The sequence below is a fragment of the Mycena indigotica genome (assembly GCF_014461135.1).
Source record: "Mycena indigotica strain 171206Taipei chromosome Unknown Mind.scaff0011, whole genome shotgun sequence".
Taxonomy (NCBI): domain Eukaryota; kingdom Fungi; phylum Basidiomycota; class Agaricomycetes; order Agaricales; family Mycenaceae; genus Mycena; species Mycena indigotica.
Window position 1 is genome coordinate 1,931,065 of NW_023503010.1, and position 15,860 is coordinate 1,946,924.

Consider the following 15,860-nt stretch of genomic DNA (forward strand, 5'->3'; position numbering starts at 1 on the left):
AATAGTTGAGTCAACGATTCATCGCTGAGCTTATTCAGGTTCCCGAATGAAGACATATAGCGCTAGCGCTATTTCGGAGTGTCATGTCTCATTAGGCAAAAGTCGCTGCATTATTGAGGATTGGTTGAATGCAACTCCATTGTTCCTCGACTTCAATCGTGGCTTCCGTAAAGTAAAATTGACTTGTAAGGAAAGTATTTGGCAGCTGTCAACGCGCACCTTCCAATCCAGGCAATTTCAAGCAATCGCTGATGGCAATGAGCTCTTGCATAAAAGCAGCCAACATTGGCGTCTTCCCTCCAACTTCCCGCCCCGCCAATCTTCGAGATGCAGACCGCCAACCAAATCACTACCTCCCGCTCTGCTGCCTCCCGCCGCCGCCGTGCCATACCTTCCAAGAAAACGGAATGCACCCGACTTTGCACCGGCCAAAAGCTTCGACGGATACCATTAGCCACAAAGACCGATGGAAACGGTGCTACCCCATTACCCTCCAAGCTTCGTCTCCCGCGCACTCTCCCGCGACCAGTGCTCGGTGAAGTCGACTTGACTTCCTCGCATAACCATCTGGCGCACGTACCGCCTGAATACGTCCGCGAAAAGCTACTTGGGTCTCTTCCCAGGTGTGTTCCGTGCCTTCGAAGTATTTCCCGATAACTGACTATCGACTAGTATGCGAGCTTCCCTTGCTGCAGTCAAATGCACTTTGAACTCGACCCGCCTTGCGAAGGCGGCCCAAATTCTGGCGAACGATATCGTTTCGGCCTATCCTCCAACCCACATGCTGGCCATCCACGGCACTGCCTCGTCCAGCAGCAACACACAAGCAGTTTCGCTTTTCCCGGTCCACGATATCGTGTTTGCTGCCCATTGCGCCACTTTCCCCGTACTTCCCTCTTCCCAACCGACAACCACCGACTCCACGATTTCTGTCCCCATTGTCCCGATGCGTATTCCATCTCCCGAGACTTTCTCTGCTCTGCACGGATACCTCTACACCCAACAACCGTCATTCCTGCGATCTGCGCTGAAGACACCTCTCGAAGCAGAGGGCGACTTCCTTCGTCTTGCTGCCCACGCGCACAAAATCAAGGGACTGTGGGCGAATGCTTGCCTGCTGGGAGTTGTCGATGACCGCGTATTCGAGGTTGTCGAGGAGGCCTGGACACGCGTGCTTGACGCTATGCAGACAGCCAGTTCATGATATTTTTATTGCTTTGCATCCTTGGACTTCTTGCATTTACATTAGCATACTTATACTATATGAGCCTTATGTTGTACGAATATGAACAAACAAAAGTTGTAACTTTCTCGAAAGCGAACAGAGACAATTGAGAGACAAGACACAATCGTTTGATTGAAAACTACAACTAGACAAAATAGCGATGGATACGAACTGAAGCACTGACCACCAACACAACCATACCCCGTTCATCGTTATGAGACAGCACCGATTCAATGGAGTCATCGCCAGGCATGTCGGCCCTTGCTCGGAGAGCAAAAACGGACACGATGACATCTTTCTTGGGAGCGAATTTTGCGTGCAGCCGCACGAGCGAAAGTTGAACCGTAAAGGCTACCCGGGCTCCACTGACCACACGAACTGCAGGTGCAGCCGTATAGAGGAACGACCAAGGCCCAACGCTCGTCGACGCCCTCCCTCTAGATACTCGGATACCAAACGAAAACCGGGGAGGATGCTGATGGGGTGCTCAGCCGAGACCAATGTTCGGCCAGCCTCAGAGTTGGAGGACGTATATGAGAATTGAGGTACACGCATTGGGGCGGGTGGGGTCGTTGTTGGAGGTCAAGTCTGGCATTAGAAATGAGTGGCAAGCACGATTTTAAGTCCTCAAATCTTTTTACAGGGGGGTTAAGGGCCGTGAACGGTGACCGGAGTCATGATTCAGACAGTAGATAGGATGGGAAGAAGAGATGAAAGTCGCTTCGACATGAAGGTTGGGACCAAGGAGCATGACATGGAGTACATGAGACAAGCCGATTGGGAAGAACTTGACAATCACACGTAACAAGTTGCGGATCGAAAAAAGAGCGACTCAGATTGAAATTTTCTGTTTACGGCGGTTTTGGACGAAGAAACACAAGATATATTTTCGGTTGAAAGATGAGGGATTCAGATGCAAGATGTCAGATACGACGAAGATAGATTTCCAAGCTTCACGTGCGATTGGCAGGCACTTGAGACGTCCCACCCGCCCTCTTCTTCATCGGAATCACCACAAACAAATCACGCCACTGCTGGACGTTGCTGAAGTCTTCGCCGTCAGGTAGCTCCATCCCGCCAAGCGGCAGCAACGCTCTTGCTGGTGCAGGGCACACTTTAATCTCAACTTTGCAAAGGGGACAGAACTTTTGACGACCAAGCACGAAGCCACGGTTGGCGCGGTTATTGGCGTTATTGACAAGGCGAAGGGCATCGAGGAGAGCTTCGTCATAGGCGCTAAGATGGGCAGAGCGGAACCAGCCAGAGAGACAGTCGCGGTCGAACGTGTGGCCGCATGGAACAAGGGTGTAGGGCTCGGTAAGACGGTCGGTGCAGATGAGGCAGTTGAGACTTTGCGATATTTCTGAAAGCTGTTGGGTTGTCCGAGTCGCAGCACGCTTGATTGATTCGGTCTTTTTTACGATCTGGAAGAATGTTATATGTGGCAGGGTCGCTAGGAGCACGTGTTGACCCACAGTACTTCGTTGGTCGAGGAGGTCGACTGATGGGTCATGGATTTTGCGGTGTTCAGTGAAGTACATGGACGCTTGGAGCAATAGCGACATCATCAAAAGCAACAGCGAGTCTTCGCTGCCATGCATAATGCTGCTTGCTTGTTCCGCCCAACTAGTGTCTTGCAGGCCAACCATAAACGAAACGAGCCCCAAGCAGCCAAAGAACACGAAGAGGAACGTATACATGGCGATGGAGCACATAATGGCGAGCGGTACGCTTTGAAAAATGAGCTGGGGAGCCGAGTCGAGAGCGCTTTCGGTAGTGTGCAATACGCGAAGGATGAGTTGAGGGACGGTGATGAAGGCATTCTGGGTACTTTCGAGGAAGCCAACGAGGAATTTCGTCAAGAGGATAGGGCCACTGAAAAGAGTGAGGACAACATTGGCGAGGAAGTGGTCGGAGCGATGCAGGGTCATGACGGTCGGGAAAACGTAGGAAAACGTGACCATCTTGACCGGGACGTCCAATTTGGAAAGCCACCACACCAACCTTCTTGCTGTGCCACACATCTGTCCAACACTCGGGTTGCCGGCTGTACACAATGGAGAGGCTTGTGTTGTATCAGTCCTGTTGCCCACTATGCGCACCTTCCATCCTGCCCTGGGAGCGGACCGGCAGTTATTCTCAAGCCACCAGTTTCGTTTCCTGTTCGAGCATAGGCCATCTGCCAATCGGCTCATCGTTCCTTGTGACGTACTGTGGGCATAGCTCTTTAAAGTCGACAGCGGAAAAGGTTCTCACCATCGCGCTTCTCGTTCAATGCCCGTCTAGTAGTCCCCGAAGTCATCCTTGTCTTCCTCGACCATAGACGGTTCAGGATGGCCATTGACGAGGCTGGGTCCCTCATTGGAGCGCAGAATGCGCGTATGATCGTTATTGCTTTGTTTAGCCTTTCAGGTGTGTTAAAGTTTTGTATCGCTTTAATACCCATCGCTCACCTTTGCCTTACTCAGTGTACGAGGTCTGTGTCTTGAACCTTGATCAAAGTTTTTGCCAGCTAGAATATGCACCAACAGTGGGCGATAACGCTGGACGAGGAAGTGCGTGAATCACTGCCCTACGAATTCGACTGCTCAAACGCGACAGATAAAATACTTTTGGACGGGTTCTTGGGAAATCTCCCGAATTTTATTCCTCATAGTCTGCGCCTTTCTGCTCATCGGGTGCTCAGTATTGACTGACCACAGAACCGCTACCTCAATCCCACAATCAATATCCTCGCCCTCCTTTGAAAGTCGTTGCGCTGTCGAAACAAGCAATCTCTAATACCTTGAACAGGCTTCTCTCTCCCAAACCCCAGCATCGATGTGCGTTCGAGTCATAGTTGTATGATATGTTTGACTCAATTTCGTTTAGTTGTGGGTCCCTTTCATCACGGCCAGTCCCGAATCTAACCGTAACGGGAGTAGCTGCCAACGCGCCATCCAGTTGTTATTCGTAGGCTGCATTCTAGCACTGAGCGTCGTCCAAGGTATTTGTGTGGTATTCCTCCTTTAAACGCATTTGTTCAATATTGACATTAGCGATGCTCGTCGTCCGAATATGGTACCTCTTTGGACACAGTCGCACCATGCGCTTGATGATGGCAATCTCCTACATAGTCTCCAACGTTGTTTCCATCTACTTCGCCATCTTAGCAGGACTCGAAATCCACGTTCTCCCCTCGTTAACTCAGTTCGGCATCACGGGCTGCCATGCCACCCGTCCTCCAAGATTCTGGCGTTTATATTTGCCCTCGTTGGTGCTTCATGTATGCCGACTAGTTTTTGCTACACTTAGAGCTGATACCTCACAGACTGTGCTTTATTGCATGACCGCGTATCGGGCATCAAGGAATCGTCGGTTATTAAAGGAGGCGCCGATGTTGAAGCGGCTTGTGCGCGAGTAGGTCCATACAAATTTTTGCTTTGGAACTGTACTGACCATAGTCAGTGGCGGGTTCTTCTACTTTGTAGTGTTCAGTGCGTCTCTTCTCGTATCTCTCATCCTTGAGCTTCTTTAACAAAGATATAGTCTCAGTATTGTTCACGAGCATCGGCTCTTTCCTCGACAATCATCCCAAGGTGAGCGCCTCTTCCACAAGTATCCCTCGGCTGACAATGCAGATCAACATCCCTGCGATATTCTCCAAGTTCGTCTGGCCATCATTTTGTCCCACATATCTCTGACTCACCTAGTTTCCCTGTTGCGATGACCTCCATCGCGGCCTCACGCGTGATGCTCAGCATCCATTCTCTCGCGTCCAAAATCAGCTCCGACTCCGCGTGGTTGCTTAACAACATGGAGCTCAGTCGAGTGCCCTGGCGAAGAGGCGCCACGGAGGGTGAAATTATTGTGGATCGGTTTGAGTCGCATTCGCAGGATGCAGAGACAGAGGACGGGCATCCGTATAGCCTGACCTCGGACAGCATCGTTTCGCTCAAGACGAGCACGGTAGGGAGGTGGACAGACGAGACATGGTGACTCCTTTTGTTATATGGATCCTGGATTCTTGTTTTCTTGTACACTTGTTGTAGTAGTGGGTCGGACTATCATGACTGGTAGCAGTCAAATGGTTGAGTTGGCCAGAAACGAGTATTTGGATGAAAGTAATGGCCATCCGAGGGGAGTGAACGGGTTCAAATTGTAGGAACAGTTACAATACTAATATACCTTGAGAACGTTCATCCAATAACACGAAGCGCGCTCCCTTCAAAAGACGCATTTTCGTCCCGCTCTCCGCCACGTAGGACCAAGCATACAACACATTGCGGAGCTCCATCGAGTTCATTGCGTCGTGGTACACCTTGATATGGTCGATCTGGTGAAGCGGAATCATATACTCAAATGCCACAGAAGAGGCGGTAGAGGGCACCGCTGGCTCCTCGCTGATGGCCTGTGCCTGTCCAAATCCCATGTACGATCCGCCGAATTGGGAATTCACGGTGGGGACAAGTGAGACGTTGAATGAAAGCCCAATTGGACCTAGTACCCTGTTCGCCCGAATGTCGAGGAGGAAAGCCCAAAACGCTTTGATCGCCCGGCCTGACCATAAAATCTCGTTTGTGCCCGGGTCTGGGGGTTTTGGAAGCTCTGCTGAGTCAACAAGAATAGATGCGGTTGTTGCGTAGCGCCAAGGAAGGCGGCCACGCAAGGGGATTGCCCAAATTCGGCGCGCGTAAGGCGACGGCGTTGGAAGTGGGTGGGCATTTGGCGGAATAGGGATAGGGACTTCTTTGGCATACACAGGCCCACGGTATTTTTGGGCAGGTGCATCCGGCGGGGACGATAGAATATGTGGCTGGGGAGAATAAGTTGACAGAAAGCATATTTTGGACACAAACCGGCGTTATAAGATCTCGGAGGGAGCCTTCGATGAGTTTGGCGCGTTTGGACACTGATTCCTCGCCCTCCACACCTGCCATCGTTGCCGTCCGTTTCGGTAGCATGAATAGACAGTCGAGATCGGTGGTCTGGAATGCCTCCAGGTCATCTGTGAAGAAGATTTCCTCGTCGGAGGGGACCGTATCCCAGTCCGGGGGCATAAGAGGACGCTCCCTCCTGACCTTTGGGGGTGCGGCGTTCAGTTCAAAGCTGACTGCAATATGAGCGATATGCTGCTTGTAAGTTTTGGGCTACCATACCCAGAGGTAAGTCGCGGAGAACAGAGCGCGAGGCATCCAAAGTTCGCCAAACCGCATCGTTTTCAATTGTCAACCGGCCAAGTCGAAGCGTCTCCTCTGGCGACACCAGAGGAGAGTTTTTGAGAGCGAAGTCGTGCACGATGATGGGCCGCAACACATTGTTTCTGGCTGGCGCGGCCTGCGAACGCGTCCGAAACATGACGGTGAGAGGAAGCACGATCACGTGCCCAACTTCATAGATTGCGAGTACTCAAGTAAAATATGACGGATACTCTAATAATGAAGGGGCGGAGCGCAAGCCCAGCCTCTTAAGCCCGGGCCAGGCGCACCAACAGCAGCGGCTCCGATTCCATAAACACCTCCCATTAACGGAGGTAGCAGAAATCCATAGGGATAGAGCCCGCCATTGTAAGGTTCATATTCAATCATCTATTCGTCGTTGAGTGAGCCTGGGAGGACGCGACAGAGATGCAGTGCCCACGTAACACGGAAGAACAAGGGCCGTATGTCTCACGACAAGCATGCCGGGCGTCCCGGAATACGACTCGTATTTTCCGCTACACACGGCTCTTCGCGGTATGGTGTTCGAGTACTTTATGCTGTCGGTTGAACGCCCTGGCAGGACTATGAAAGAAGAAAAATCACGTTCATTTAGTTGTAGGTAGCAAAATGATACCTCTGCAGGCAAAGATTCGCGTTGCCCCCGCCGCATGGCCCAGGGATAGGTTGAAGTCTTGCGCCAGATAGACACCGTAGCCCTCACAGTGACCATTGACGTGCGCATGACCGCCTACCCCGCCAATCTTGAAGCCACCATTAAGAATGCTCGGATGCGGTCAGACTACGGAGGCACGAGGACAGAATAGAGCAGCGGCACCTCTCGATGTTTTTGGGTGCGGTGCCATGGAACATGTGAAGTTCCTTGGGTTCTTCTCCCTTCATGTTCCGTCTGAGAATTTCGCGCGCGGCCTCGAACCGTTTCTCCAGCTCGTAGTTGACGATCCAGTGAACTTGACTCGGAGGTAAGCAAAGAGCGCTGTAAGCAAGTGGGAACGTGCATTTTTTCACTTTGATACCGGATGCCGCCAGCCTGTCTTTCCAAGGCTGAAATCGCGCGAGGTCGTCATCATGCGCAGGAGTTCCGTCTTCAAGCAGCTTCGTTTCCACGTCGACAGAGATGCGGAACACAATTCCCTCACGCCGTTTCTCCACAGATTTAATGAGGGTCGCAGAGATGGCCGGAGTGGAGGAGGTTTGCCTCAAATTCCTGGGTTCATTGACAAGTTTGCTGGGACCACCCTTGACAGCTCTCCAAGTTTCTTGTCTCAGTTCGCTTTCCCGATGCCGCGATGCGGATGCATCCGTCTCCAGATTGGAAGACTTGGATACGATGCAGTCGAAGCCGTGGTCGTTGTTGTCGTCTGACTCCGAGTCGAAGGTGAGATTAATGATTTTCGTTTTCTTCCTCTTGTTCCTATCCTGCTCGAACGCCTTGCGTTTGTGGGATGGTATGGTGTGGCTGAGTACGATGATCTCGTCGTCGTCCACAGACATGAGTCAACGGTGACAACAGGGGCTGATGCGTCACGATATCAGTCACAGAACGCGACCACCGCGTGCACGTGCACTGATCGCTTTTCTTGTTGACCGTGGTTGTTGATTTGGATGTCGACCACCACCGAGATCCTATTTAACTCTCCCGCCCTCCACTCGTTAAAGCGGGATCAACTAGTCAAACTATGCAAAGTCCATCAGCTCAAGGCCAACGGAAAGAACGTAGACCTTGTCGAGCGGCTCAAGAACCATGCATTGACACTTCCCAACGATAATCCTCTTAGCGTAGCCCTTCGAAGCGAGCAGAATGAGGAGGCCGGCGTTGAGATGCAGGAGGACAAGCGGCCTAGGCCCAGCTCTCAATGGGAGATCGTTATGGACAGCATTATTGAGGAAGACGAAGACAGTTCGAGCTCACAAGGCACCCTGACCTCGCTCAAGAGTAGCTCGACCCTTACAAGCGAATTTGGAACAGGCAGCACCGGCTCTAAGAGTGCGTTTTGATATCTCTTTATATTCTCTTGCTTGGGACTAAAGCCATTGTCAGCGACAGTTGGTTCTTCCATTCGTGCTTTTGCCTCCTCTTTGGGGCTAAAACGCCACGCCACCACCTCTACCGTCTCCTCACAAACAAAGCTCATCTCGTCCTTTCCTCTGCCACCCTCAAACGACGAGTTGATGAAGAACTCTATTCCATACGACTCTTTACCCCTTGCATCTGTGAACGACCTCCAAACCGACCACTTCACATTCGACACCGCCGACCCGGCTGTTGTTCAAGCACACCTTAATCCTAGCCTCGGGACCGCGCCACTGCCAGGTCACTCCCTTCGTCCAGGAATGCCTGCTCCAATAAATGCACGCCTGAGTCTTGGCCTCGCTCCACGCACTCCCAGCAAACAAGGACCTACAACTACTCTGCGCCTCGTTTCCAATCCTGGTGGGGGTTCCAGTTTTGCATCTACACTTCCTCCAGCTGGGGATACACCCATCCTGAAGCCCTTCAAAACTACCTTTGACCTTGACATGGGAAGTCCTGGCGACACCACACCCGCCTTTCCCGTTTCCCTCTACCCCGCTCTCCCGGTCTCTCCACCAGAGGATGCTGTCGAGCGACGCATAAGTCTCGAAGCTGACCGTCGCATCAACCCTGCATTCGCCATCGAGGAAGTGGACGCGCCAATGCCTGGTGCATTTGATGCCACCCCACCACGCACTACTGCGCCGTTTGTGTTTGGGTCGCCGTCGCCACAACCTGTGCCATTCAATTTCAAGATGCCCAGTCCAGATGCGGCCAGAACAGCACAAATCGAGGCTGATGTGCTAGAAGAGCTGAATCGTCGTGCATTTGGCGGAGAAGCGCCGCCCGTAATTCCGCCCAGAGAGATCCGCCCACTGCCTGGCAGTGCGAAGAAGAGCGGGATCACGAAGCCCGCCGGCCGTTTCGACAAGGTGCACGAGAGGATGGAAAGCAAGATGGAGAGTATTGTGGACACTGCAGCAAGGAGGGAAAATCTGAAACGCAAATCCAGTGCAACGAGCATGAAGCCCAGTGCTGATGGGGAAGAAGGACGCGGGAAGCGTGTTCGTGTTGACGAGGCGCGTACCAATGGCGAGGAAGCTACTAAGGAAGAGAAGAGAAGGGCGGCAGAAGAAGAAGCGCTCCGGAAGAAAAAAGAGGTTCTTCGTGCCAGACGACGCAGTAGTGCTGCTGCAGGAGGTGTTAGGCGTAAGAGTGGTCGCGTTAGTGGAGCTGGAGTGCTTGGTAAGTCTGTTTAACGTCTCGCTGTGCTCTAGCTCATCCTTCAGCAGTCAAGCCAAAGCCCGGGGTACAACGTGGTCGATTTGGATTCCTTTCAGGGGCAGCAAAGTTCGTTTCAGGTGTCTGGGGAGGCGGCGCAAAGAAACCGGCTCCTGCGCCAGTGGTGAATAAGCCGCCAGCAATCAAACCTCCATCCGCTCAGCCTACAGCTGGGCCTAGTAGAATATCAGTGGCTCCACCCATCCACGTGACCGCTACCACCACAGATGCGAAAAGTCTCCGGGCTCCGTCTGTTCGCAGCATGGCTACGGCCACCAGCTCCCGCAGTACCTCTGCAAGCCGTGCTCGCTCTCCCCTTCCTCCAGCATTTGTCGGGACAACCAAATCCACAACTACCACTGTTTCTTCAACTCGGACTCGCAATTCTTCTGTCGCCGGTGCTTCTTCAGTTGGAACACGCTCGACTCGGTCTTCATTACAGGCCGGGTCACTTGGTACTCGCGGTAGTCTATCTTCAAATGCCGATTCGTCTCGGAAAGCCCGATCATCGTCTTCTTCGTCTCGACTCCTGGCTCCGACAGCAAGCTCATTAGCCAAACGCGCCACTGCATCACCGTCCCTGTCACCTGCGCCAGAGAGTCTGCCCTCTGTGGCGGAACAGAGCACCAGCGTGTTGGATCCGATTACCAACACCGAAGGAAGGCCGTCTGCCCCCAAACTGGGCAAAGGCAAAGTTACACTTGCTGCTCGAAAACCGCGTATCTCGCGGTCCCGCGTCATAGCCAAGCTTGCGTCCCAACGCGTTGCTTCCGGGTCTTCAATCGCTTCTACTTCCTCGCAAGCGTCGGCGCGGAAGAGTTTGGGTCCGATTGCCCCCAGGACGCGATCGAGTCTTGGAGCGAAGGTGCAACGGGGAAGCCTGGGAGGCATGAAGAACCAGGTGAGCGGGCTGGGTCCCGTCAACATGGATGCCAAACGCCGGGCGAGGCAGAGCGAATATTATGCGAGGAGACGGAGCAATGTGAAAAACGTGAATGCGATGGCGGTGGACGCTTGAGTGTTGATGCAACGTTGATGGCTTCTCTTCTGCATTATCTACCCTTATCGAAGTATATTTTTCTTGTCTTTTTTCTTGATAATCTCTGCTCCTCGTTTTGTAACAATGTAACAGTGTGTAACAATGAAAAGCTTGTCGCTAATCAATTGAAGATGTTACATCCAGTGGTAGTATATATGAACCCTGGCACCGACCTCACCAGGGTGTTTGCTTGTCTCGATCAGTCAGAGGTACATACTATTTTTAGGTCAGTTCTGGAAACTACTTGACGGATGAAAGCTATACATTTACTGCCATGATTTTGGTTTTGGTGACATTGCCGTTGGCGTCCTTATCGACTTGGTAGATGTGCTGTGATAACGTTCCAACGGGAATGAACATCCGACCAGGTGTTGCCAGCTGATCAATCAACAGTTCAGGAATGGCGGGGGGCAGCAGCACCAACGTGGATCGCGTCATATGGGCCCTCATTCGGATAACCTGTCCAACGTGGGTCACTGTCTAGTGCAAAATCAAAATGAGTTGCAAACCGAGACGCCCGTCGCCCGATATCATCTGAATCTCTTGCTGCTCGACTGCTCGTCGACTCCGCTCGTCTTTTCGTAGATTAGCAAGCGACCAGTCAACCAGTTCTGGGATATGGTCAATGCCCACAACCTGTTATATATTAGTAAGACCATATCCTCTTTTATCAAGCTGACCTTTCCCGTAGCTGTCGCAGTTGCAGATTGATCTGTAGGGCCGGAGGCAGCATATGTGGTCACCAGATGGTGCAGTACCGCTGCTAGATACCCGGACCCACTCCCCACATCGAGCACTCGAGATCCTGGCCGTAAAAACGGGAGTAAATGGTCGACAGCATAAGCGTGCATGTGTGGGGCGCTGATGGTCGCCCCGTGCCCGATAGCCCTGATACTCCGAATTGAGAGCTCACTTCTACCCTGGCATACAAACGACGCAACTGGGGCGAATCAAGATAGGCGTCCGCGGTGTTTTGCACAAAATGGGCCCGGTCAACGGCCTTCATAGCCTAAACACATGTTATGTCGCAGAGAATGTCGCTACTTTGCCAGGACCGACTTGGGAGATTCGCAGGAGAGACGCCTCACTGGAAATTTGCAGGATCTGGGACTTGATGAGGTTATCGACCAGTTCGACATTGGTTTTTCCGCTGCAACGCCAGGCCATGTTCGTTTCGACTTCAACTTTGAGTTCCAAGAACGATGACGATGAGGGAGAGGCACAGATCTCGCACACATTGACAAGTCAATCAAACGTGACCTTGATCGTGACACCAGCGGTGAAAGCCGTTTGGTGAGTCTAGCAGTGAGTAGACTTTGCCCATAGATGGAGTGACCTCTCCGTAGTATTTCAGCGGAAGGGAGAATCATGATAATGCTATTTATCAAGTACAAAACATCAAGTTCACCTCGAGTGAGTAGTGCATGACACCATTTGATGATATTACCCCTAAAAGGGTGGACCTCGATCCACAACCCGCGCGTGATGCGTGACACCTTTTACTTCCAGACCAAATACTTCTTGTGCTGCTTCAAGGATGCAAGTGTAGGCGTCTGGGTTTTAACTAGGTCGAAACCGTCCTCCGGAGTACTCAGCTTGGACTAATTTCAGCCTGCCGACTGTCAATGAACGCTGAGGCTCACTCGACCACTCTCATTTCAACTTTAAGTTTAGTAACAAACCCAGCTAGATTTTGGATGACGAGATTCATAGCTCATCCTGCTCTTGAAAGCCACGAAAACCTATCAACAGCGTACTGAGCCTATTGGTTACTCTCACGTATAGTCAGTCTTGCGGCAACTCGGATCGCCAGTGCTTGCTCTTGACGCCAGTGTTTGCTTGCTGGCAAAACTTATTCAGAAGGGCATCAAACAATAAGAAGTACAAACGCATGTTGTTTCCATATCCTCATGCCAACGGCGATGGGTCTTTTGTCGTCTTGCTGGGGCTGTGTTTGTCTTTGTATCGAGACGCGTTGAAAGCATACCAAAGAACGATGCTTCCAATCCAAGGACAAAGGTGGGCCAGAATCCCATGTCTATCAAAGTGCGATTACGAATTGGAATTTCACAACGAATCGGCGGCGTTCCTCACCAGACCGATCCGGGTAAAGGTCTTCGATCTTCTGTTTCTTCTGGCTAATCGCCGCTCTTGAATGGTGCTGGGATTTCGAAGGAGGTGGAAGCGGGGAAGTACTAGGCAAAGGACACCAGTCCATCCTACTTGTGGAGCGAAAAAAATTGCGTCTTGTGCGTTGATGGTACGGTTGTACCTAATGCTTTAAATTTCCCTCGTTAATTGCGTGTGAGTTCTCGAGGTTGCTTTATTTGAACATCGGCGGAGTGGACGAAAGGGCTCGAGCTGACATTGTGCCATGAACGGAAACAAGCGACACAGTCAGGTGGATCGCCGACGGCCAACATACGATTTGGCTTCAACTGTCGTCGATGAGAATCAGGCAGATAAAGACAGGAAACAGCTTTTGAGTCTTTGACGGAGGTATTTGCCGTTACATCCGCTTTTGCAAGGGATAGCTAGATTGTAGCTTTTACCGTCTAGGACAAGTCGAGACAGTGACTCGATGTATTTCATCGCATTGAGAAGTCGAGGAACGTGTTCCGACGGCAGAAGGCATCGTGGGTCCACACTGGCGGCTCCATCAGATGCCGTGGACCCTCTTTAATTTTAGTAATCACCGAGAGTTTGGCGCGCAAGCTGTTGTGTGCGACATCGATGCGGAGCCAATTGTTATTCAGATGGCGGATTCTTACTGGTTGGCGACCAACAAGGAACCCCACAATAGAGAGAAGCACTTGCAAAGTCAGTGGGCGTGTGATCATCAACCGGCGTTTTTTGTGATGAGAATTCATCATTCCAGCTCTTCTTCTTTCCCCCATGGACGAGGACACCTCACCCACCGTCGAGGCCTCCCGTCCAGCAGAGACTGAGATGGCTGAGGCAGAAGTGGCAGAACGACCTGGCTCGAGCCATAGCGCGGCCAGTAGTCACAGTGGCGGTGGTGACGCCTTGTCAGACTCTTCTCCAACATCCCGTCGCAAGCTCACTGGCCCGTTCTATCTCCAAAACATACTCAACTCGGTGTGTGTCAACTAGTCTTTTGCTTTGCCTTCCACGATCTTGCTTACGATGGAATACTCAGGACGAAGAACGTGCCAGGCAGCAGCAAGCTGAGGTTTCCAGCCCCAGCCCAAGTACCCCATCAACCTTTTCCCCTGCATCTCCTCGCCAGCCTATCGCTGGCCCGAGTCGCTCAGACGATCCTCCTCCAACGCGAATTGGCGAAAATTTCATCTATTCTCATCCCCCACCACCTCCACCCAATTACCAGTACATCGCACCGTCTCCACATCCCCCCGCCGGAGTTTACATCCACCCGCATCCCAATGCACCGCCGCTTTCATTATACCCCCGCTCACGTGTCGAGGCTGACGAAGATTATCTACGTCGACAATTATGTCTCGCCCCGAGCGTCAATGTCGATCTTTGGGCCATCGCAGACCCTCCCGACGGACAGAAACCCTTTGCATCCCTCCCCACGTTAATCAAGCTCGCAATTCATGGTGATCCGAAGAAGAAGTTGACTCTGCAAGGTATTTGCGAGTCCCTGGTCAATCGGTTCGCGTGGTTCCACGAGCACCAAATGGACGATGCTTGGAAGGTGCGTTAATTTCATTTCCTGAAGCGAATATGAACTCCATAATCAGAACTCGGTGCGGCACAATCTTTCATTGAACAAAGTATTCCGCAAAGTACCACGCGATGCCAAGCAAATGGGCAAAGGTTGCTATTGGGAACTTGACCTCTCTGGTGGGGAGGGACACAAGCGGCCCCGAAAGCGTCGCAAACACGACAAAACAACGGGCACGATGGTTTCTGCTATTCAGAGCACGCGTGCGTCTACAACTGTCCAGATTCCATATGGTGTCACGCGAAACGTCACCTCTGGACCTGGCGCGGTGCCAGCACAAATGCTGCATCACGGCCCAATCTCAAGTCCAGGTCGACGGATGGCCAACTCCAATTTAGGAAGACTCGTCGTCCCGAGGCTACGACCAGTCAAGAAAGAGCCGGAAGACGTCGAAATGGACGTTGAGTCCGAAGATGATGACGAAGATCAATTAGAAGAAGAAGAGGATGAGCTTGATCCTGAGCCCGAAGAAATGCAGGTCGATAGACCAAGCCTTGCACAAGAAGAAGACGACGACGAAATGGAACAAGACGATGGTAGCGAATCGGATGTCGAGAGTGAAGAGGCAACCGATGCTCCCTATCGACCAAGAGTACGCGCACCACCACCACCGCCACCAACTATAGGTGGTCGTGTTATGCGTCCACGAAGCCACCGATTCGCAGCTGCGAGCCCATCACCAAGTCGGAGAGGAGCGAAATCCACTCCTTCTCCCTCCTCTGCTCGTGCAAAAGACAAGGGAAAGGGCCGAATGATTAGTGCGCCAGGACTGGAGGCGCTTTCAGCTGAAGCCATGCGACGAATAGAGGATGCATCTCACTCAGCTACCGCCTCCCCATCAAACGCGCCGCCACCGCAGGAGTCCTTTTCCTACCCACCTCCCCCTCCGCCTCCTCCAGCGAGCGATACCCCCCAAATCGTCAAGTTGGAACCTGACGACGCTTGATTAACCTTTGTATCTTAGAGAACTACAGCCTCTCCTTTTATCTGTATCGGGAATCTCCATGACACAACACGACACACTCATGTTTTGTATACGAACCACATCTCCCCTTGATTAGAAAATTTTGTATTGTCTGGTCTGGTATTCTGTGTTTTTACGTATTTTATATGTCCAAATCTCGTGCATGCGCGAAAGACAGATGTCGTGATTCCGTGACCGTGTTCGACTTCTTTGATCGCCTCCTGAAATTTCCATGGAAAGACCGCAAGCCTTGGACGCTTTCGCTTTCGCCCTAGCAGTGTGCCTTTCAGTTGGCCCGAGAGCATGAAGCAGCTTGCAATATCAAGGCCTCATCCACCACCTCAGGTTTTTTTTTTCCTACTTTCTATCGTTTAAGCTAACCTTTCTCGCAGAAACATTTGCTTTGAGACCCATCTTCTCATGGAACTAA

General features: G+C 51.8%; 6 protein-coding genes across 6 annotated transcripts; 3 read left to right on the plus strand and 3 right to left on the minus strand.

Annotated features, from left to right (window-relative positions):
• Positions 1 to 273: 273 nt before the first annotated feature.
• On the plus strand, positions 274 to 1,204 carry MIND_01175900 (uncharacterized protein; the record flags this gene model as incomplete). Its single annotated transcript, XM_037368275.1, has 2 exons — positions 274 to 623; positions 673 to 1,204. The coding sequence occupies exons 1-2, from the start codon at positions 328 to 330 to the stop codon at positions 1,202 to 1,204; spliced, it is 828 nt and encodes a 275-aa protein (XP_037215201.1). The 5' UTR covers positions 274 to 327.
• A 4,171-nt stretch (positions 1,205 to 5,375) lies between these two features.
• MIND_01176100 (uncharacterized protein) lies at positions 5,376 to 6,562 on the minus strand (the record flags this gene model as incomplete). Its single annotated transcript, XM_037368276.1, has 3 exons — positions 5,376 to 6,020; positions 6,064 to 6,317; positions 6,364 to 6,562. The coding sequence occupies 3 exons, from the start codon at positions 6,560 to 6,562 to the stop codon at positions 5,376 to 5,378; spliced, it is 1,098 nt and encodes a 365-aa protein (XP_037215202.1).
• A 74-nt stretch (positions 6,563 to 6,636) lies between these two features.
• Positions 6,637 to 7,917, minus strand: MIND_01176200 (PARP catalytic domain-containing protein; the record flags this gene model as incomplete). Its single annotated transcript, XM_037368277.1, has 5 exons — positions 6,637 to 6,792; positions 6,845 to 6,987; positions 7,040 to 7,188; positions 7,241 to 7,373; positions 7,422 to 7,917. The coding sequence occupies 5 exons, from the start codon at positions 7,915 to 7,917 to the stop codon at positions 6,637 to 6,639; spliced, it is 1,077 nt and encodes a 358-aa protein (XP_037215203.1).
• Positions 7,918 to 8,028: 111 nt separating this feature from the next.
• MIND_01176300 (SAP domain-containing protein) lies at positions 8,029 to 10,736 on the plus strand (the record flags this gene model as incomplete). Its single annotated transcript, XM_037368278.1, has 3 exons — positions 8,029 to 8,410; positions 8,465 to 9,682; positions 9,730 to 10,736. 3 exons carry the CDS (start codon positions 8,029 to 8,031, stop codon positions 10,734 to 10,736), a joined length of 2,607 nt encoding a protein of 868 aa, XP_037215204.1.
• A 195-nt stretch (positions 10,737 to 10,931) lies between these two features.
• Positions 10,932 to 11,990, minus strand: MIND_01176400 (Protein-L-isoaspartate O-methyltransferase; the record flags this gene model as incomplete). The annotated part of the gene is made up of 7 exons (XM_037368279.1): positions 11,817 to 11,990; positions 11,699 to 11,766; positions 11,438 to 11,645; positions 11,267 to 11,393; positions 11,182 to 11,216; positions 11,022 to 11,135; positions 10,932 to 10,973 (listed from the first exon to the last, which is right to left on the minus strand). Exons 1-7 carry the CDS (start codon positions 11,922 to 11,924, stop codon positions 10,932 to 10,934), a joined length of 702 nt encoding a protein of 233 aa, XP_037215205.1. The 5' UTR covers positions 11,925 to 11,990.
• A 1,662-nt stretch (positions 11,991 to 13,652) lies between these two features.
• Positions 13,653 to 15,412, plus strand: MIND_01176500 (Fork-head domain-containing protein; the record flags this gene model as incomplete). The annotated part of the gene is made up of 3 exons (XM_037368280.1): positions 13,653 to 13,856; positions 13,918 to 14,436; positions 14,483 to 15,412. 3 exons carry the CDS (start codon positions 13,653 to 13,655, stop codon positions 15,410 to 15,412), a joined length of 1,653 nt encoding a protein of 550 aa, XP_037215206.1.
• Positions 15,413 to 15,860: the final 448 nt, after the last annotated feature.